General features: G+C 40.0%; 1 protein-coding gene across 1 annotated transcript in view; it reads right to left on the bottom strand.

Moving 5' to 3' along the window:
* Window positions 1-21,261, bottom strand: part of LOC109037441 (uncharacterized) — a 38,442-nt gene extending 17,181 nt beyond the window's left edge. The window contains exon 1 of the mRNA XM_019052116.2: window positions 18,951-21,261. Within this exon, the coding sequence (XP_018907661.2) occupies window positions 18,951-20,316 (1,366 nt within the window). The 5' untranslated portion in view covers window positions 20,317-21,261. The remainder of the gene's footprint in view (window positions 1-18,950) is intronic.
* Window positions 21,262-22,339: the final 1,078 nt, after the last annotated feature.

A 22,339-nucleotide genomic window follows, 5' to 3' on the forward strand; every position in this document is an offset into this window, starting at 1 on the left:
TTCCTGCATTTTAACTTCTTCATAATAATCGATGGTCTAGAATCGATAGATATCGATTATTTTGCACACGGTCGAATGGGCACAGCTCAAAGTTGTCGTCGTATATTTTTGTACGTAATTCGGGTATGAAAAAACTTTGTTCCTTTTGTATGACTTGGAATTTTTTGAATTTTGAGGATAGAATTTTTTTCTGAGTCAGTTTGGCACCAGCCCCTTTGGACACACGCGGCACATGCGGATGATGGAAGTAATCATCACCCTTCTTAAGTGCTTTTCATTCATAGCTCTCTCGAATGCACATTTCGATTTTTACCTTCCAGGACTGCCTTCGTCATCCCACCCGACCTTTTTTTTAGTTGCTCTGCCCCTTTTTCAGTAGCTTTGCCCCTTTTTTAGTAGCTTTGTCAGGCTCTGATGGTGTCTGACGTGACTCGAGGTGTATGTTGAGTAAAAAAAAAAAACAGCTGAAAAATGTCCGGATAAAGTATGTAGATGGACGTTGCAGGAAGCTTCTCTTTTTTTTTTTTTTTTTGCCTAGATTTTCGCTGTTTTGCCCCATTTTGCAAGCACTCGCAGTCTAAGAGAGCTATGCAAAAACTGAAGAGTCTATAATAAAGCTAACAAGTCGAAAAGCTAAAACGAAAGTCAAAAAGCTAGAGAAAAAATCAAAAAGCTAAAACAACTCACCACTTGTCAACTACTCTTTCTTATGAGGTGTCTGGCGGGCTCATTAAAATTTTCGCATTCTCGAGGGTTTAGTACGATACTTTGACGTATTTACGCTAAAAGGAACTATGTGCAAATGAATAAAATCAAAAGAGTCTATAAAGCATGCAAGCCATATGCACATTCCTCTTTTTTTAAAATTAATTTCAACATAGTTCCTTTTAGCATAAAAGTCCTTTTGAACTTGGACAAAGGAGCACGAAATTCGTTGAGGAGATAAAAACTGTAACTAGCGGTGAGGTGCTTTAGTTTTTTAGCTGACTTTCCAGTGTTTTAAAACTTCTAAAGTACATTCTAATCATCAGAGAGTGATATATATTTTGAGAGTAGTAGTAATTTTATGATGTAAATTTGTCATTATTCATAATGTTAAATTCTGAAGAAATTTTTTTCCATCATTTGTTTCTATTAATTACCATTTTCCCGAAAAATTAGCTTGTACACACTAGTTGAAACTTTGAGATTGACTGTCCCTTTATCTCAAAATAATCGGTTCATTGCTTGCTTTTTTTTTTTTTTTTTTTTTGTAGTTCTACCGGGAGAAAAAGTGGCGAATCTTCTCGAAGATATGACAATTTAAGCAATTTGTTCCGCCGGTTGTGGTAAACCAAAATCGGGGGTAACCAAAATCGGGGGTACCAAAATCGGGGGTAAACCAAAATCGGGGGCATTGCCTGCTAAACTAATATCATTTCCTTTTTCTTTTCCTTCTGTTTGTCGTAGTTTTACACACTCAGGTTTTTTTGACCATACCTAATCTTTTCATCTACGCATGCGAGTTTTGCAGCAAATTTTAACCTTTGTGAGCCTTTTTTCTTAAAATTTTTGAAATATGTGCCATGGTCCAAAAAAGCTATACAACGTCTTTTCTAGATCGGGAGGCTACGCTACTTATACCCCTACTGCAACAATATACTCCTACCGTCTTTTGACTTCCTGTAAGATACTCAATACGATAAAATTGATGCGCTAAGAAAAGAATTCGCAAAGCAACAGGTAGTTATAAATCATAGACGGCATATTAGATTCACGCGGATTTTTAGCGGCTGGATTTCGTCGAAATCTGTCAGAAGAACTTTTTACTGTCAGTACCAAGTTGAAACCGTTTCGGCCAGCGTGCTAAGGTGAAACGCCTTATGAACAATCTGACGTTGCCAAATTCTTTGTGATAAATGATACATTTTCTAGAAAACCTGACAATGTTTCGCTTCCAATTCATCATAGAATTTCACTCGCTAATCTATGTACAGTATTTGAAAATGCCAAGGAAAAATATAATAAACTTTTCTCGAAGATGAATATTTCATCCGCGGAAATTCGGTATATTTCGAGTGTTCATACGGTGTTTCTTCTTTTACGGTTTTACGGCTTCGAGGTGGTTAACAGGGGGTCGCAAACAGCGTTGCCGGTTTTCAATACGAAATTCGCATTTTTATACGCTAGAGCGCAATGATGAGTGCTCCATTCGGCAACTATTCGCGGCGAATTTCGCGCTGTCGTCCGGTTGAACGCGATTGCCCCCCGCCGGGAGTTGACTGTTTGCTCATCGATGTCATCGTTGTAATATTGACCGTTGATCGGTGTGTCGTTGTCACGGACGACTCCGCTGATGTGTACACGGGGAAAGGGTGGGAGGGGGGGTATTCAAATGATGTCCACGGCTGTAAAAAACGCGACACTTCGTGGTTGACTTGTCAGGCCTCGTGTGATTGTGATTGTGATTGAGAAGTTTCTCGGAAAATGTTTTAGCTCCTTTTGCGATGACTTTCCTGGGAAGGAAACAGTCCTCGACCCTTACGCCGCCGTGCTAAGGAAAAATGCTGTACGCGCCTTCAGCCATTGCCAGATTTCCGACAATAAAGCTCGAATTTTATCGGGAAAATTGTGATTTTTTTTTCAATTTTGTCAGGCGATTTTTTACGCCATTCAATATAATATGCCTAAAAATTTCAAGGAAAAATACGCGCAATTTTCTTCAAAAATACGGGGTTTGTTCAGGGATATTGGGCAACTCTCGAATGCGCATACGGCGCTCTTACTTGGCACGCAGTACAGCACATCGAATAATTAAGTTCTTTTAAAATCGTTGTACGTCAATCTTTCAAGAATTTTAAGAAAAGGAGATAGTTATAAGGTTTAGATAAGATAATTTTAAGGCTCAATCCCTTAATCCGAGATTTTTTTTCGGTGACTTACGAATAACGAAAACAAAATGAAGAGTTATGGAAATGAAGCGAAAAATAAAGAAGTATTAACTTTAAAAAAAAATTACGTTCAGATGAGTTGAGCATTTACACGTTTATCGTTCTAAAATGTTTCGTATTCAGCCCCTTATTTCATCTCTCAAAGATGAAGTCGTTCAGTTAATAACGAACTCCAGCGTAAAATTATGAGTCTACGCCCATTCTCGGGCGAGATGACGAGGAGAAAGAGACAGAAAAAAATTGTCGATTTTTCAAAGCAGACTCGAAGACTGGTCCCGGGTCGCTTCCAAAATGGGTGGTCATAACTCACGATGATACCCAGGGTAAGGTAATCAAACGAACTGCCCCCTGCGTTGCCGCATTTCCGGGAAAAACTCCTCCAATTTTCCTCATTACAAATAATAGGAAATATGCAAACTTGGTCGAAGAATGGCAACAATGGAATCATCCGCGAGCACGCGGAAGGAATGCGGTTCCCTGATTGGTCAGTTAATCACCTGTCGGGGGCGCCCACGAAATATGACGAGGATGCGAGATACGGCCATGGCCGCCTGGCAGAGGGGCCACTAATTAGAGGCCTGAGTGACTCAACAATGGCCGATGACGCGCGCTCAGAGCTTTTAGAAACAAAAAGCCATTGATATTCATGCTAATAAGGCGAAGTTGGAATAAAAACATTCGAATTTCCTCTCTTATTTTTCGAGAAGAATGGACGCTGTCGTTTTTCGGCGGTTTTCGAATGCCGCTCTATCGAAGGCCATAATTTAAAGTCGAAATTGATTTATCCCTTGTCGAAGCTGAAACAGATGGATTTGACTAGAGGAAGATTGACTACACCAGACATTGCCTGATTTCCTCTCAGCAGGTTGATTAGTGAAAGTGTTAGACAAATTTATAGACAAAAAAAGTAAAGGGAAAATGTAGCGATCCTATTTTGCCGTGCTAAGGAGAAACGCTGTATCATCCTTTGGATGTTGCCGAATTCCTCCTGATAAAACCTTAATGTTGGTGAAAAACGATGAATTTTTCTGCTTGAAATTGTTTACAATTTGATCTAATTACGAACAAATTCTCTAAAAAAATTGAAAGAAAAATGCAAATAAATGCTCCCAAAAATTCGTGATTTGCTAAAATAAATTTAGCAACGTCTGAAGGCTTATACGGCGTACTTCCTTAGCATGGCAGTGTTGGTGGAGGCGGGTGGTTGCAATAGACAAAAAAAGGTAAGTAATTGACCAAGAAACTAACAGCAACCAACAAGAGGCCCTATGTATTATGAGTCCATCATTTTCTCTTTCAGTCTACAACAATCATCTGTTTCAACCAATGGGATCGCTCCATGTTCTCTTTGTCTATTGCTTTGTCTATCGATTAACATAATCAGCCCGCAGGTTTTATATTTTTTAACAGAAACACTTTGCAGCATTCTGAACATTCGTGAAATCTTCGGCTTCTAAACTTAGAATTTTCAATTGTTAACGGGAAACATTTTTCACTCCAAAAAGAAGCTGGGATGACTTTAGTACTGCTAATACGAGGGCTGAAGAAAAAACAATCGTAAAAAAAAGAATAAATTATTTCCTTCTTTTTTTAAAGTTAATTTTCATTCCGAACAAGGACAGTCTACAATCCCTTATCCTGATGTGTCCACCCGCGGAAGACTTATCTCTATGCATTGTCCTCAGTTTGCGGTCGCAATTAATGGCGATAAAGAGGGTGAGTAATTTACTCGTAAGGAAGTTACAACCTTTGCTGTCCTTCAAAGATGCACCGTTGCCAAACTATCGCTATTTTCCCTAGCTAGCTAGCTTAGACTGCGTCTAAAGAATATTGAGAGTTATGGACGAACTGTAACGGTAAAATATAGTTTTTTCCCAAGAAAAACGATCACTGTGAATACGGTCTTTAGAGTACGATCAATGGATTTCAAATTTAAACTAACAAGGTTCGAGAATTGTTTCGAAAAGTATCGAAATTGCAATTACTAGATTAATTCGGTGAAGTACATCAATTCCTGAAATCGTCTCTCAAAACCTCAAAAAAGGGTCGAAAGTATACTAAAATTCACAAGTGATGTCGATTGGTTAAAGTCAGTTGAAAATTGAAACAGTATATACTAATCAACTTATTTTAGAGCTTAAAGAGTTAGTTTCATGTAGGATCATATCTAGATAAGTAACTTTAGTCGGTTTTAGAAGTAAGTTTAAAGTGATTTCTTGTGAGACTTGCCCATAATTGAAGCGCTGGGTGCAGGAAGAGGGCATTTCTCGACTGCGGTGTCTTAATATCTTCGCTAACGTTTCATCCATTATAAATAAAGCAAATTAATGGAATTCATTGAAACTTTACTGAGTTGTCTTCATGATTTTACGATGTTGAAAACGAAATATTTCAGAAAATTCACTGAATAATTTTCTCTCTAGAATATCAATCAGTAGTGAGGATTTTGAGACACCGCAACCAAAAAATGTCTTTTCTACACCCAACGCCTCAATTTAGTCGATATGAGATCCCGAAAAAGCCATCGTACAAAGTTTTAGGAAATTCAAACAAAATTATTGGTGAGTCGCAGAAGAAGTTACTTTAAACTGCTACCTTATTGTTTCTTCACAGTCATAATGTCGTCACCCTCCGGCCAAAGTAGCTCAAGCGCCATACGATGTTTCAAAATTTTCGCCGCAATTTAATTTTTTTACAGAGAAATTGGTTCTACAAAGTTGTCCAAAAATTTCACTGAATTTTCTTTGAGCTGCCGAAAAAAGTCTGTGAAATTCTCAAACAGATTCAACCAACAATTTTTCGGGAAAAAAATGAAACGGCGGCGAAAAATGTTAAACGCCGCAAGGCGCTCGTGATTCTTTGGCCGGGAGGTGACGATGTGAATTTTGTAAGGCCTCCCTGAGAAACGACGTAATTTCTCTGGAAGAAAATGAAACGTCGGCGAAAAATGTTAAACGTCGCATGGCGCTCGCGATACTTAGGCCGGGAGGTGTCGATGTGAATTTTGTGCGGCCTCCCTGAGAAACGACCTAATCGGCAACGCCGCCAGAAAGTGACGTAGCTCGTGGGTGGGTGCTAGAATGTCCGAAAGCACTCGGCGGTTTCGGGTCAAGTCGGGCTCCGGCTTTAGGCGGTGGGCTAATTGCCTTCATCAAAACAACGGCTAATGCTAATGGCGGAGGGCGGCCTTTGTCTTGGCTCTTGCGGTGGGGTGCGGCCGCGGGACCGTTTGTCAAAGGCCCTTTGCCGTGCCCGGGTAAATGTGTCAGCCGAGCACTTAAGCCCCCGACAAATGTACTCCCGCGCTTTCCCCGACCTTTGAAATACGTCCCCGCTGAATCAGGTGATGGATGGCGTTACGTGCCATATTCAATTGAGCCCTGAGAATTACGAGGGGGTATCACCTTGAGATGTGTACTCTGGGTGTGAGAAAAAATTCAGGTTAAGTGGATCGGTCCTGGGAAAGGAGACTTTGCGCATTAAGAAAGAAATAAGTTGAATTTGCCGTCAGGATGTCCTCTTGAGTCTTGAATCAAGAATAAAAATGATTGAATCGAGTATGTTTTCTCTTGATATACACTGGAAAAAAAGTCGCTTGGATTTAGAGTCCAGACTCTTAAAAACATTGACAAGAAAAAATACTCTTGATTCAATCGTATTTTTCCTTGAGTTGAAGAGCGGAGCCTCTTGATTTAAGCGGATTTCCTTTTGATTCAAGGAAAAATCCGACTAAATCAAGAGTATTTATTCTTGTCAATATTTTTAAGAGTCTGGACTCTAAATCCAAGCTACTTTTTTCCAGTGTAAGCCACATTCCTCTTGGTGATCACAGAGAGAAACTCAACACAAAAGTTTGGTTGGAAAATTCAATCGAACTCACAATGAAGAAAAATGAATAATTGGTGATTTTTCTCACGCAGCGTTTAAGTCTCCAAATCGATTTCCATCAAATTTTAACGAATGCAATGTTGCCAGTTGTGCGATGTAAAGTGGATATTTTGCATATGCTTACGTTGGGGAAAGTGCTGATTTTTCAGCACTCTCTGGCGAAAATGAACGACATCTAGCCTATTTCACTCTCAGTATAGTAAGTATGTTCCTTCAACGACCATATTTGTTGAAAAACTCAATATAGATTTTCAATTAATAAAAAAGCGGAAATTTTTATATAAAGATTGAAGTTATGGAAATAATGAGATCAAGCAACAATATGCTGCCATGCTTAGGGAAAATGCCGCATAAATCTTCAGACGTTGCCATATTTCCTTTGATAACCAAACGCATTTATCCAGAAAATTGTTAATATTTTTATCCAGATTTTTTAGACGATATTGCTTGTAATTACAAGGAAAAATATGTCAAACCTTTTTTAGGACATAAATATTTTACGAGTAAAAGTTGACAACATCTCAAGGATCATTCGACGTTTTTCTTCAGCATACGTCAGAATGGTACACAGCAGTCAATAGAACCTCCTCCTCAAGCGGGTTGTGTTCGGCATTAGCTGCTGTTTTTGTAAAGAGCAAAAAACATGTCGTATGGAGTCATGACCATAGCGCCATTTTGAATGCTGCTATTTTAAAATTTATGCTCACATTGTGGATGCTCACGACAAAAGACAATTACCCGACATGAATGGGCTGCAAACAGCTATAGTAACTCTTTCATCAGGGCAACTTAATACCCATAACATACAGGCCTTGCTGGGCAACTTCCTTTAAAAATAACTGCAATAGCGCCAAACCGGTTTTTAAGAGCAAATATTCATGCTTCTTGCACTTCTTTCTATACATATATTTCCTAATTGCTCAATACATGTAAAGATCTGTTAGGCACGTTTTTCTTTAAATTACGTTTTTGAATATTTACGTTACCATTTTTCTCTCTCATTTCATTTGAGAGATCTATACTAGGCCGATTTCTCCATAATTTTTCGGTCATCAAAAAACAACATTCTCAGAATACTTTAGCTCGTTTTGTATGAATTTTTAACATTTTAACATTACGCTTTAAAATTGTAATTTTTTTCCTTTTAAACACGAGACATTTTCATTCAAAGTTCGTCTTGAACATCTACTGGGTTCATTTGCACGATTTTTGAGGCTGTTAAAAAGGAAAAACCTCTGAATGAAAGCAGCCTATCAAGAACGCAAATCCCACTCTCTGAAGGTTCAGCCGCGTAGCGCTAAGGGAGGCGTAGGCCCCTATATAACGATTTTTTTTTATTTGCAGAATACGAACACCTTTTTAACAGGGCCGGTAAAACAAAATGCCTAGGCCGGCAATGCGGCATGAATGCAAGGACACGGATCAAGCTCAAGTCCTCCCTCTGGTGTCGCGCTCATAATTCCACCGGCGATGACCTTCGCTTCCGAATTTGGGGCCTCATTACACCGCGGCACAAAAGCGCGGCGGCCATTAACGTGAAACATCGCACTTCCACCGTCCAGCGTAGTGGCCACGCCAACCTAGTGCCGCACAGTGGAGACAAAATGTTTTAGATACCCCCTATACTTCCGTCTTCTCAAAAGTGCGAAAAAGTTTCTTTCGGAACTCAACGCTCAACCTCGGTTGATGGTCACTCATTACCAAAAAGTTGAAAGGTTGGTAAATAATCCTGACATAATTTGTTAAAACTAGTCGAGCAAAGTTGTCACGCAGACGGATAATTTTGTTTAAATGGGGGGATCAGGTTGAAGAAAAAATTTCTCTAGCTGTTTCATCGAAAACCTGTTTATAGTGAAATTAATTATCAATTTTCCTTTTATTATGTATCGGAAATGAGGTTAAAACCGAGAAAGACTTTTGGAAATCATTATTTTCCCCAAGATCTCCAAAAGTGAAAGCTTCCACCTGTCGCCAAGAGGCCAGTGGAAGGTCTCTTGTCTCTGATATTCCCCCACATAGGTACTCTAGTTGCACTGTGCGCCTTATTGCGCGGGCACGAAGGCGTCAGCGATGATTGAGTGAGTTATAATGAGCCGATGAGCGCCATTGCCATCGCCGGGCGTATGCAAATCACCCGTGGGACCCAGCGATCAAGTCATCAGTGCGCATCTCGTTAGCGAAATCGCCGTCCAGGAATCCGAGCGCCGCATTTACCGCACCGCGCAACGTCCATTAACAGAAGAGTTCTATGGGTGTCGATAATACGCTCTTTAATGGGCCTTTTTCAAACTTCAGCTAGAGCGAAAACGAAGAGTTTTCCCTCTTAAAACTGGTTCGAAAATCACGACGAGCGCATCTGCAAAGTCTCAAATACACTCCTAACTTTTCAATCTGCCTGAGAAATATGTGTATGACTTCCCGCTTCAAAAACGCATAAACAGATTGGGAAGTTAGAAGTGCATTTCAGACTTTTCCGAATTACAAGAAAACTGACAGATGACAAACACTGTGTTATAAAACACTTCACTAAACTAAAAGTCAATTCTGCCGTGCTAAGGAGGAACGCCGTATGGGCCTTTAGACGTTGCAAAGTTTCCTTCGATAAAAACCGAATTTATTGGGAAAATTGTGAATATTCTTTTCCAAAATAATCAGACAATTTTGTTCAAAATTTAATCTAAAATATCTGAAAATTTCGAAGAACAATTTTTTTGTGAGAGTCGTCAAAAATGCAAGTTTTTCAAGAGACATGAGGCAACTTTTGAATGTTCATACGGCGTTCTTCCTCAACGCGGCAGAATTGACCTGTAGTAGCTTTCTTATACCTGCAGAAAGCATGTTCACCGTGAAAAAAACGCTTCAAACCTATGTTTTTCTCCGAAACAAACTCTTAGAGATCCGATCACGGAGCGAAAGAGGGCATTGAGAAATTCCGTAGGTCACTTTGCCGTCTCCGTTATAATCACAAACCCCTGTAGATTCTAACACAATACTCTCCGGCGAGCGTCGAAGTTGCAGCAATAAATCTCGCCGCCCGTTCGCAGATCACAGCTCTCGTTTATGAAAAGCTCGCGGTGTTGCCGAAATAAGCAGAATATCCCGATTAAACCGATGTAAACCCGTGGATTTCCCGGACAACCCGACAACAGCGTGAACTTTAAAAGGTATCGGCGCGGCGCGAAGCTGAGCGCGGTGGATTTTCAAAATTATCCTGTGAACCGATAAATCACCGGTGTTTGCCGTGAATTATTGAGCGCCCGGTTGTCAGTTCGGCCATTTAATTCGCCTTTTGGGTTAAGCGATTCGGTGAGATTCTGCGACCTGGCAATGCTGCTAGATCGCGTGGTATGCTTGTCTGTCTCGACGTCTCCGAGTGGAGCACGTAGTCTGAATGATACTTATTTTCTTGTCGATTTTGATCTATAGACAAAGTGTTCTCTTATGATTTAGTCATTTTTATTTGAAAACAAAGTAACGGACGGGATTGCGCTTGTTTGCGTTTCGATACGCAAACCGAGGAAATATTTTTTAAAGTTAACTGCCGCTTTGAGAAGAAACTGTGATTAAAATGATCTAGGTAGGTGTACACTGGAAAAAAAAAAAAAAAAAAAAAAAGCACGTTGGATCTAGAGTCCAGACTCTTAAAAACATCGACAAGAAAAAATACACTTGATTCAATCAGATTTAAGCTTAAATCAAGAACCAAGCCTCTTAATTTGAGCGGATTTCCTTTTGATTCAAGCTTAAATCTGATTGAATCAAGAGTCCTTTTTCTTGTCAATGTTTTCAAGAGTCTGGACTCTAGATCCAATGTGTGTTTTTTTCCAGTGTATGGCATAGGAACCGCTTGCTCAATTGGATACCTTGGTTACAAACATTGGATGTGGTATATTTTTCGCTTTACGCTTATTGTAATATCAACTTTAATTTCTGATACCTATGGCATAATAAAAAAGTTTATTCTGAGGTTATTTGAAGAAACTTTGGAGGGAAAGCTCAAGCAAGTATTGTAGATCGAAGATATTAGATTTAAGGGTTTTGAATAAGTGTTACTCTTGAGGTCAAAGCTGATACGATTCGTAATGCACAGCTAAAAGTTTAAGTTCAAAAAATTTTATTTATATGTCTAAACTAAATATTTATAAATGACTGATGAAACTCGATAAAGTGATGGTGAGACCTTAAATTAAACTGTATAGGCTCGTCTTAAATATTACATTCTTTCTCTCTCTCCTCTGTTTCATACACACCTTTCAACAGAAAAAATGAAAAATTAAGTGCACAGCGCTCATACTTTCAAATCAAAGCGAAAGTTTCAGAACCTTAAATCCTCGATTTGAACACAATGCAATTATAAACCAATTTTCATTCACTGTATACTTATCTCGAACGCAATTCTCACCTCGTTTACTTCGAAGTTGGACTTGAATGAAATTCGATTAAATTCCGATTACGGTGCGCCAAACATTCCTCAAGTGAACCCTTTCATTTAATTGCACGAATTGCAACATTTTTGAATTAAATTGATATTCAAATAAGCAGTGAAAGTTAAGCGTGGGAGTGTTTTACCGATTTCTACAAAATTTTCTTTGAGGTCTCCGATCAAATGATTCTCTGTCCGAATAGATCTCTTAAATTATGCTAATCTACAAATCGTCGCTTCCCAAACGAAGGAAATAATTCAAATTCGAGGTTGCAAAATTGACTCAAAGAATCCAATTTTTTACGAGAATGTACCTGTGCAACTTTTGTCCAAAATTTTCCTGATTTTTACATGGAATCAGAGGAATTGAAATCAATGAAATTTTCAGTTAGGAATACCCAAGACTTTTTTGGTGATAGTAAAATTAGTGGGGGGAATTGGGCAATATTGAAATGTAGTTAAGTTCTTTAATGGGGAAAACGACGAAATCATTCATCAAAGTACGTTTTTAAGACACGCGCAACCATGACGAAATTAAATTGTCTTTGCCGATTATTTTTGGTCTTGAGAAGACCATTTATGGTATGAAGAGCGCTGAGAGTTGATGTTAAGAAAATAGATTGACTTCTGATGTCATGTTCCGATCGAAGAGCAACCAGCCTTCTGTTCCTGTAGAAGTGTCGACTATGATACATTCGTCCGGTAACCGTCCGACCTCTGCCGGCACTCAGAAACAACGGAAGTCCTTAAAATAGATGTCTCGTGTCAAACAAAGCTGGGCGTTTGTTATTGGGGCTATAAAAACCCACGGAGAGTGAGAATATAAAAGGGCGTCAAACTTGTGTTAAGGAGAACTAGAATGCGCTTTCAACACCGCAGCGTTGAGACTCTTCGCTTACATCACAAGGTGGTTGGAAAAGTTTTGACGGTTGTGTGTGTTTGATATTAACCCAATGATGCCTTAATGGAAAGAAGTGTTTTAGAATTGAAAATGAAATAGAAATGAACAATTGAGAAAAGAAATAGCCGTTTGAGACAATCTACCCTGGGTGAAGTGATTCGTCACTTAAAGGCGGTTGTGATCACACATTGAAACCATTGCTACATTAATTAACGTTATTAGTTAGGAACAATTTGAGCGAAATTGAGTTTCGAAGATAAGGTTGAAGGAACTATACTCTGGAAAAATTGTTTCAAAAATATATTTAGTTGTGTTATATTTATTGAAACGTGTGTGAATTTTTTTTATCACCTATCATAGAATAATTCTGAACGTTTAATTCAAGAATACATTATTGTTCATATTGTTCAGCACAGAAACAATGGGGCTCAAATTATGGAGAATCGCTATAAAAAAAAATTTAAAAATAAAAATAAAAAAATGAATAAATAAAACAATTAATAGAAATATATTTCTTCAATTCTATCACTAAGCCTTTTCTTTTTGTACGTGCATTTTATTTAAAAGCCTGGGGATAACCGAATGCCTAATGAAGCGGATTTTTATATAGAGTAAAAGCAAAGGGAAATAGATTTTTTTCCTCAGTAAAATGGATCAGTCAAATTCCGAGTTCTTGATGCAAAGTCAAAGAAAAAGGAAATAGAGGAAGAATTTGACGAGGAAAAAAGAGAAGAGAAGGAGACTATAATACATAGAGTAAAAAAAAAATTGTAAAGGGAAAAATTCGGAAATCAAACAATTTATAAAAGAAAAAATGGGTGGCTCTAACATGTTCATACGAAATGGACGAACAGAAAAATCACGCGCGAGACTCATACTTTTTAGAACATCCTGTGACTTTTGTTTACCACTTTTTCTTCAACTCTGGAGCAGTGACAATGTTCTCTAAGCGGGTTAGCCTCTTTTTTTAACACCGGTCAATTAGAGACTCATTTGTTTCCCTTGAATACTCTGCGAGACCTGATTCATTCTGGGGGTCTGATCACCTCGAGAAGGTGGAGGCATTTATATTGCCGATCGAATCTGAGCGTTAAATGACTCCTTTCAAGATTTGAAAAATCGAGAGTTTTGAAGGTGATCTCTTTCGGCGCCGACAATGTTCTAAGAGTTAGCTGCCGTGCTAAGGACAAACGTCGTATGAACTTTTGTTAGTTGCCCAATTTCTTTTGACTAAATACAAATTTTTAGGTACTCTTGTGAATATTTTAAAAATTAGAGGAAATATTTTAAGAACATTCCAAGTATATGTATATTATTGAAGCTAATAAGGCAACATTTGCGGGCTCATTCGCAGGGTTGTACGCGTGAAATGAAAAATATGAAAAATTGGAAATTTCCGTGAAATATTTCATGAAATTTTACGATACTGTGAAAAATGTCATACTTTTCAGGGGTGAGAGTATGCAACCCGCACTCGAATACACAAAAATAGAAGACAGACTCGATTTTTAAATTTTGCGAATTATGAAAAGGAACTGATATTTTCCAATATTTTCCATGAATTTCTGAAATTCCATGAAATATTCCAGGTAAAATTTCAAAATTTTATTTTTCATGAAAAATTGCAACCCCGCTCATACGGCGTTATTCCTCCACAGGGCAGAATGGATAGCAAATACGGCGACAATATATAACGTCGGGGAATTTGCACGCCATTACAAGAGGACAGTCACGGAGAATTCGATAATGGGCGAAGTGGAGTGTTTCCGTGGCAATGATCTCTGTGCTATCTCCGTGTGTTTTTTTATGCCACACTTGAATTTTTGAATGGAAATATGATGGGGATCGCCTGATTTCCGATGCTAGGCAATGCTCGGTTCCGCGTGTTGGAGGCTGGTGGCACTGCCCTCAACAAAGCTCAATTGCCAAATTTAACAGATTTTAAATTTTTTTATTTTCAGACTTATAATCACATTTTGAAGACGCGATCAATCGAGTCAACTTTGACTTTAATACTGTCGTGCTAAAGAAGAACGCCGTGTAAGCCTTCAGACGTTGCTAAGTTTCTTTTGATAGAAACTGAATTTACTGAGAAAATTGTGAATACTTTCCCCTACAATTTTCAGATAATGTTGTACGCAAAAATATATGAAAATTTCAAAAACGAATTTGCATGAATGTCGTCAAAACTACATGTTTTATCCGAGGAAATTTGGCAACGCTCGAATGTTCATACGGCGTTTTTCCTTAGCATTACAGAATACGGGTGGATTTCATGATCGACCAGGGCTTATTGAGGCAAAAAGAGCAGAGACGAAGATTAGCGGCGCACATATCGCATGCGTATTAGCGAATCGATGACGCGTGCCAAGTGAACTTCCACCAATCAAATCCAGCCCAGTCAACTCATTTCAATCTTCTTGCCTCCGTGGAAAATTTCTAGAAGAGACGCGGCTCTCTCACGAAAATTAATGGCGGCGCGTACAAAAACAGGTAGGATAAAATGAACGACAAATCAATTTAAGTGAAACAAGACTCGCATCAATTTAAAATAGTAATTCGTTAAGTCAGCTTGTTGGAGGAGATGATATGAGTGCAGAACATGTACATTACGTCAGTATATGTCTAAATCTCTCGAGTGCGACTCGAACATAAACCCATATGATCCTCAACATGTACCCGCTTGAAGAGAAAAATTAATGTCTCTAATGACTGCGTTACAACCTCGTCGACGCATGAATGCAGATGGGGAAAAAATGCATTAGAGAACTTCATTGTTCAAGAAAAAAAAGGAAGAGAAAATTAAAGCTTTAAGCTTGCAACCTCATCGGCGTACAAGCAGAGTGCAAGGACAGAGCACAAACAGTAATGTTCAAAATCCAGTCCGTGCAAAAAAATGGTTCCTTTCGCGTGCTTTAGGAGGCGTAGAGTTTCAGGAGACAGAAAAAACGAGAAGGAGATTAATGGATCTACGAACCGTATTTTTCAACAAAGCTTTATCGCCCTGAGCAAAAGTATTGCACATCCATGAGTCTACTCGAATTGAAAAATAATTAGGGTAAGATTAATCAGACATCTGGTAGAATTGATCTTACTCTCGAATGCTGTTTAAGTAAAAGTCTTTTCAATTAGTGAGTCTGCTTGTAAATTATTGCCGTACTCATATTACTGTACCTCAAACCAGACTTTTTTAAAAGAGCGAGTCATTTTCTTTTTCGTGCTTTTCAAATGCGGCCATGAAAAAGGAGCATCATTTAAAATCTGTTTTAATCGGTGACTGATTACGGACTCTAAAAGATTTCATTTCTGGGCGTGACAACAATGGTGTTAGAGCTAGGAGCAGAGGACAGTGTCCTTGTCAGACCAGGCCAATATTGAAATGCGACAACTGAGTCTGTGTTCTCTTTGCTCCAGCTCCCATCATATCGACATGGCATCGGCTAGAAAATAATGATACCTCATCTGCTTTTGAATATAGCTGTCTGTCACTTGACAGACCTCCCCGTCCCCTCGCCGGGTGATATCAGCTCGTCGACAGCGAGCCATAACTTATGCCCTCGCTTTTAGTTCTTACTTTTTTAATATCTTAAGTCCGAGTCGGTTCTGTGACCGTCTCGTTTTGCTGCCATTAAATTGTCCAGTGATGTCACGTTGACATCGCGAAAATGTGCAGACAGGACAGGAGTCATGCGCTGGTAAAAAAAAAAAAAAAAAAAAAAAAAAAAAAAAAAAAAAAAACCTCTTGGTTCAAGAGTGCAGTTTCTTGCCGCCGGATTTAAGAGTCTGGACTCTTGTTTCAATGGAAAATCCGCTTGAATCAATGCAAAATCCGCTTGAATCAATGCAAAATCTGCTTGAAACAAGAGTTCAAGACTCTGAAATCCGGCGACAAGAAACTGCACTCTTAAGTCAATGCACCGCAGCATTGGTCCAAGAGGTTTTTTTTACCAGCGTGGATCAAGATGGCTCAGCCAAAAACATATAGCATACATAGCATATTTTACATACCCTGCACCGCTATCTGAAGCTATATTCGTCAAACATTCATTTAGTTTACAAAGCGCAAATTATCTTGTCAGCCTTTCATTGAAGGTTAAACAACACTATTAATTTAGATTTTCAATACATATGTCGCAGGTAGTTCGTCAAACCAGGCATTTTGTCAAATGCCTGCGCAGGTAATTAAATTTTGCCAGTTCGCGAAATGTTAATTTATGGTGAAAAGTCTACGAGTTTTCAAAGTTTGGAAAAAGTAACTCATTAAGTTTACGAACTCTCCTTAATCCTCCCTCTTCAAATGCTTCTCAAATATTTAAAACATGTTAAAACTTACGTATTTTATGACACGCTGAAAATTTCGAGATACACGTTCGTTCAAGAGATAAAAACCGTCTATAACGCAATTTTTGACGCACATTTTTACAGAGATTTCTTTCCTACAGGAGCAATGAATTATATTTTGTCTATAATTTGGAGAATAATCAGAATTTCAATCTAACTATGAATATTTTACTGTTTGTACAGGCATTTGACAAAATGTCTCATTTTATTATTTGCCTGCGACACATATACAGTTAGAGTATTAATCAATGATGAGAATCCTGTGCGGAAAAACTATTTTGAGGAACAATTTTGGCAAACCACTCAACGAACCGAATAGAATTTTAGACTGATAACGAGGAAAACTTGAATTCAAATACAGTGAGTTTACTAAACGGGCCCATAAATGCGGGAAAAAATACCTATCATACAAATGCTTTAACGCATACTGTTTCCTATGAATTTTTCGGCATGAAACTACTTTTTCCGGGAACTACATGAATAATTATAAAATATGAGAAGGCATACACCTGCCAAATTATCACGAACATTTTAGAAACATATTTAGACCTTAAATGTAAATGCGTAACGATTCCTTTTTTTGCCTCCTCGTGATTAAAAGGGTCAGATATTTTTTCCTGGACAAAAAATTTTAAACGCATAAAAATGGTGTGAGAAACGAATTTTCCCTGTTAATCTGGGGAGTACTTGGTATTTTACCAAAAACCTCGCGTAGAATTCGTATGTGTCGAAAAGCTGATGCACTCTATCCGAAAAATCAAAACCACGCGTGTGAGCTATGTGAACATCACTATCCTCACTTTTTAGTTTCTGGAAATGTAGATGGAAAATCTCAGAGAGGGATCAAATCGGATAAAATACGCGGTTTTACATACAATATGCAGTTTACTGACGTCACCATACAGCATACAGTCTCACTTTTAAATTATTACTCTCATTTCTTTATAAAAATATAATAATTTGTGACAAATGCGGTGGAGATGTTTTGAATACGATTTACTAAATTCTTGGAATTGAAGTGTTTCACCGCTGGTAAAAATTCAGATACGCAGATCTCATATTGCAGCGCTGTAAATTGCTTGGAAAAGTTTACTGTAATGCGAAACCACCTCATTCATTTTATATGAAATTTACCTCGAAATTCCTATTTGCCTAGCAAATTCTGTAAGAACTTGGGGGAATTTTTTTCTCCTCTTTTTTTAAAAAAAATACAGCAAAAGTGTGAATTCTCAATCAAGGAGAAACACAATCAAAATTCGAATTTTTGAAATTTGAAGGGGAAAAGACGATCTCAGTCTCAGCCTCAAAAGTTTTCTCATTTTCCCATTTCACCCTCACCGAAATTTTGCCTCAACCGTCGTAATTTCTTTCTACGCCACCGCTCGAAATTGCGAAGCTATAACGACTATAAAATATACATCAATCATAATCATCCAAACTGCATTTAACATCAGTTAACTTTCGATCGTGTTGTAATTGATTCACGTAAAACTGATTAACACAACGCCTTAAAACTATATTTTGTTGGGTCAGTGGCACGAAAAGATATGATTTTTATCCGTAAAAATATTAAATAAGATGAGTTTATAATAAAAAAAAGAGAAAAAAAATCTGATATGGGATCACGAAGAAAAGTTATTTTATACTTAAGCTGAAGTATAAAACCTCCTTAAGGAAATCGACCACCTTATAACATTAACAGACAGCATTTCCCATTTAAACCCCTATGTATCTCAATACATCTACGTATTTTTTCACAGCTCTCCTTAGTCCTAATATTAATTCAATGCTATAAAATTCTCCTTATGAAAATGCAATTTGCGCGGAAGAAGCTTGCAACATTGAAATGTAGCTACATTCTTTCGTCAGGAAAAATTTTACACTGGAAAAAAAACTCCGGCCGTGGAAGCCGTACTTACGGGCTACTCACGGCTAAACACACCGTTAATCCCAGGCTCAGGGGCCGATAGTCCCGGGCAAAGCACCCGCAACAATAAATAAGATACGGCTCCAGCACCCGGAAGTTTCGGCCTATATTCTCGGAACGAACGGCATGTCTATGTATCTAGCACGTAACTTTTTACTTTCTCTCTCCCCTAGGGTAGAGAGGAAGTATTGTCATACCCAAGAAAAAAAAAAGAAAAAAAGTTGAAATTTCATCATTTCTAGACGTTTTAAGGCCCCTGGAGTCAAAATAACCGAACTTGAAAAAATGTGTGTCCGTCCGTCCGGCGTCCCCCAAATCTGTCTACAGCGATATCTCAGACTATCTGTTCGATTTCACTCAAAATTTGCAGAGAACACCATATCCATGGTCTCCTTATGCACGTCAAACGATTTTGGGGTACGCTAAAATTTGGGAGGGCTAGGGTCCAAGGTCCATTTTTTTTTTTTCAGTGTAGGGGATAACACTTTATACTCCGTGGACGATTTCATGCTAAAGCGGTGAAAATAAAGTGGTGCTTACCGGAAGACGGCCTGTCTGAATATCTGGTGCAGTAGACCCAGGCGGGCCACCCCTGCTCTTTGGCTTCCTTCTCGAAATCGGCCTGCTCCTTCTCCTTGGCGGCCTGGGCCTCGGCCGGTGTCTGCGCGGGCGTCGCCGCGGGTGCGCTCTGCGGCGCCGCGACCGCCTTGACCGTCGCCGGCTCCGCTGCCGTCAACTTCGGCTTCTTCGGCGGCGGCCTCTTCTCCTCCTTCTGGAGCTCCCTCTTCGGCCTGCTCTGGTTGAACAAGTTCTGCCCGAACTCCGGGCGCAGGATGTTCGTCACCGAGAAGGGCAGCGACGTCGTCTGGGGCGGCGGCGACGGCGACCTGGAAGGGGTCGGTGACTGACAGTAGCTCCACGTCCGGGGCTCTCTCGAACTCGAGGTCACCGAACTACACGCCGAAGAGGGTCTGGAGTCCTTGGCGTCGGGCGAACATTTCTGACTAGCATTGAAACTCCTCGAAGACTCGGATGCCGAGGGCGAGAAGCTGGTTAAGTACCTTTCTTCGGGCGCGTGGCTCTCCGCTGGTGGCAGGTGGAGCGACTCGTACATAAGCTTAGCACTCTGAAGCTCAGGCAGCCGGATATCCGGAGGATACATTCCGGGGATCTGGAGATTAAGTGCGCGCGGCATAAACCCGATGCCGTACATCAAGGGTGTGAAGGGTAGCCCGGGGATGGGCAGCGGGTACTCCGGCTGGAGTCTTTGGCCTGGAAGCATTGCGGGAATCATCGCAGGGTTTAAAGGGATGCTCGGGTCCATCGGGGTCATCGGTTTAAAGCTGGGGTAGACTTTATCCGCGATCGGGATTTGTTTGTACCTGTAGTCGGCGGCTTCGAATCGCCGGTCGATGAACTGGGGTCGGGGCCGGTCGGCCCGCGGCGATCTCAACTCCGGCTTTGCGTACTCCTCGAGCTTGATCTTATTATTGTTTTCTTTATTCAGGACTTTACTTTGGAGAGGTGAACATATAGACATAGGTTTCGTTAGAGGAACTATCCCGTTTTTTAGGTTCTCGCCGGGCGAGACGAGCCTCTCAGCGAGGGGTTCTTCACACTCTTTTTCATCTTTGCCGTTTTGGACAGGTTCGGCATGGCACTGGCTGAGGAGGGAGATCTGGTGGAAAGCGGACGGTGGCTTGGCGATCTTCGTCTCGGGGCGCTGGGTCCAGGGGTCCGGGTTTGAGTCTGGTTTCGGGGATGGTACCCGGGGGAAACCGGACACGCTGCCGTCGGTAGAGGACGGGCGTTTGTTCGTCGTCGGGCCCGGGCTCGAGGCGCTGTTCGGGCTCGAGCGGTCCGTCTCCAGAGCCATTTTCCCGTGCTCCAAAGCCGCTGAAATCATCAACTTATAGCGCCGCTCAGGTCGATAACGACTCCTCCATCTTGGAAAACTTCACTCGAGCTTTTACAATTAAAAAATAATAATAATATTTAAAAAACGCACACAATGGGATGGAAATCGCGCTAACGCGCGCGATTTGGAAATGTTGGCACGAAGAGAACGGTGATACACAATTTTTTTTAAAGTTTTGAGTTATTGAAAAATATTACACACACGATGGGATGGAAAACGCGCTAACGCGCGCGATTTGGAAATGTTGGCACGAAGAGAACGATGATACACAATTTTTTTAAAGTTTTGAGTTATTGAAAAATATTACACACACGATGGGATGGAAAACGCGCTAGCGCACGCAAATTATTTTAAAAATGTTAGCACGACGAAGCTGATAAACACGCAATTTATTTATTAAGTTTTGAGTTTTGGAGATAAAAAAAAAACACGCACGCACAAATGTAAGGTTTTATAACAACAAACACAAGAGCGATTTGGTCGGCACGACGTATCCAGCACTGATAACAACACGTTATTCCGAAAAGCGCGGGTGGACGGAAATGTTGTGGTAGCGAGGACAATGTTGGACACTGCACGGGTTGCGCGGTTATTAAGATCGGGTCACGAGTCAAGACGTCAAGAACGGGACTGACAGCTAAACTAAGACTTCATAATCTCGGAGACCTCGGGGGGAAAAATCTGTCTCCAAACGCTAACATCCCCTAGTCTCCGCCCCTAAAGCAACCAGTTGTGTTTGCTATCTATATTAACCGCGTGATTACTGAGCGGGAACATGTGGGTTTTCGGTGCCGTCGCGCGGCGAGGCTCCGCCCACCGAGTTCCCCTCCGCGGGCGGCCCCCACTCCGCGGCGGCCGACCAATCGCGGCCGCGGTTACAAGGGACGCTTGGGTCCGCGGATTGGGTGCCGGGGAGAGGGCCGTGGGCGTGGCTAGAGATTGAGCTGTTGATGGTCTGTTCTCCTCTGGCTTCGGGTTGTGATTACTGAGGAGTATTCTCATCGGGCGTTGCCAAGTTGCGGCGGTTTTTTTACCTGCGCCGCCTTGCTGCGTGGTGATGCATCTTGGATATGTCGCAGGCAAATAGTAAAATTGAATCACACTGAAAAAAAAATGAAGTTCATTTAACATTCTGGATGTATTTAAAGTGTGCAAGAACTTGCAAAATGCTGAATTAACTGCTACGGCAGTTACTTTAGCAATGTCAAGATGTAAAACTAACTGCCGTAGCGGGTAATTTAGCATTTTGTGAGTTCTCACACACTTTGTTTACACCTAGAATGTTGAATCAACTTCACATTTTTTTTCGGTGCAGTGAGAACGAAAACACACCAACTCGGAAAAATGAAAATAATTAAGACACACACAAAACTGCACAGTAGGTGAAGAAGTTAGTTTAAGAAAAATATTTTTGCTGCCGAAAAACAAGTACTTATGGCATGGCCGCTTTAAAGGTCCAAGTTGGAACAGACGCGCTAACTTCAATGACCTTTATGTAAATTAACTGTCTTTAATGGAAATTGAGTAGGTATTTTCGAGTTATCGAGTTGGTGTGTTTTCGTTCTCACTGATTCAATTAGGCACTTTGTCAAATACCTAGGCAAATAGTCAAATATTCTAACTTAGATTGAAATTCTGATTCTTTTCCTAATTTCAGACAAAATAATTCATTCCTCCTGCAAGAGAAATCATCAGTAAAAATTTGACACACACAATGGTAGGTATTATAAACAATTTTTAGCTCCTAAAGAGACACTGATCTTGGAATTTTCAGCATGTCGTAAAATACAGAATTTCTGGAATTTCAACATTTAAAAAATATGAGAAGCAATTGAAGAGGAAGAGACAAAAAGAGTTTGTAGATTTGATGAGTTATTTTTCGAAAAATAGTGAAAAATCGTGAGCTCTTTGCCATAAATTCACAACATTTTGTAGATCGTTAAAATTTGACTATCTGCCTAGGCATTTGACAACATTCCTGATTTCACTATTTGCCCGCGACATCATCGCG

The sequence above is a fragment of the Bemisia tabaci genome, chromosome 10, assembly GCF_918797505.1.
Source record: "Bemisia tabaci chromosome 10, PGI_BMITA_v3".
Lineage (NCBI taxonomy): Eukaryota > Metazoa > Arthropoda > Insecta > Hemiptera > Aleyrodidae > Bemisia > Bemisia tabaci.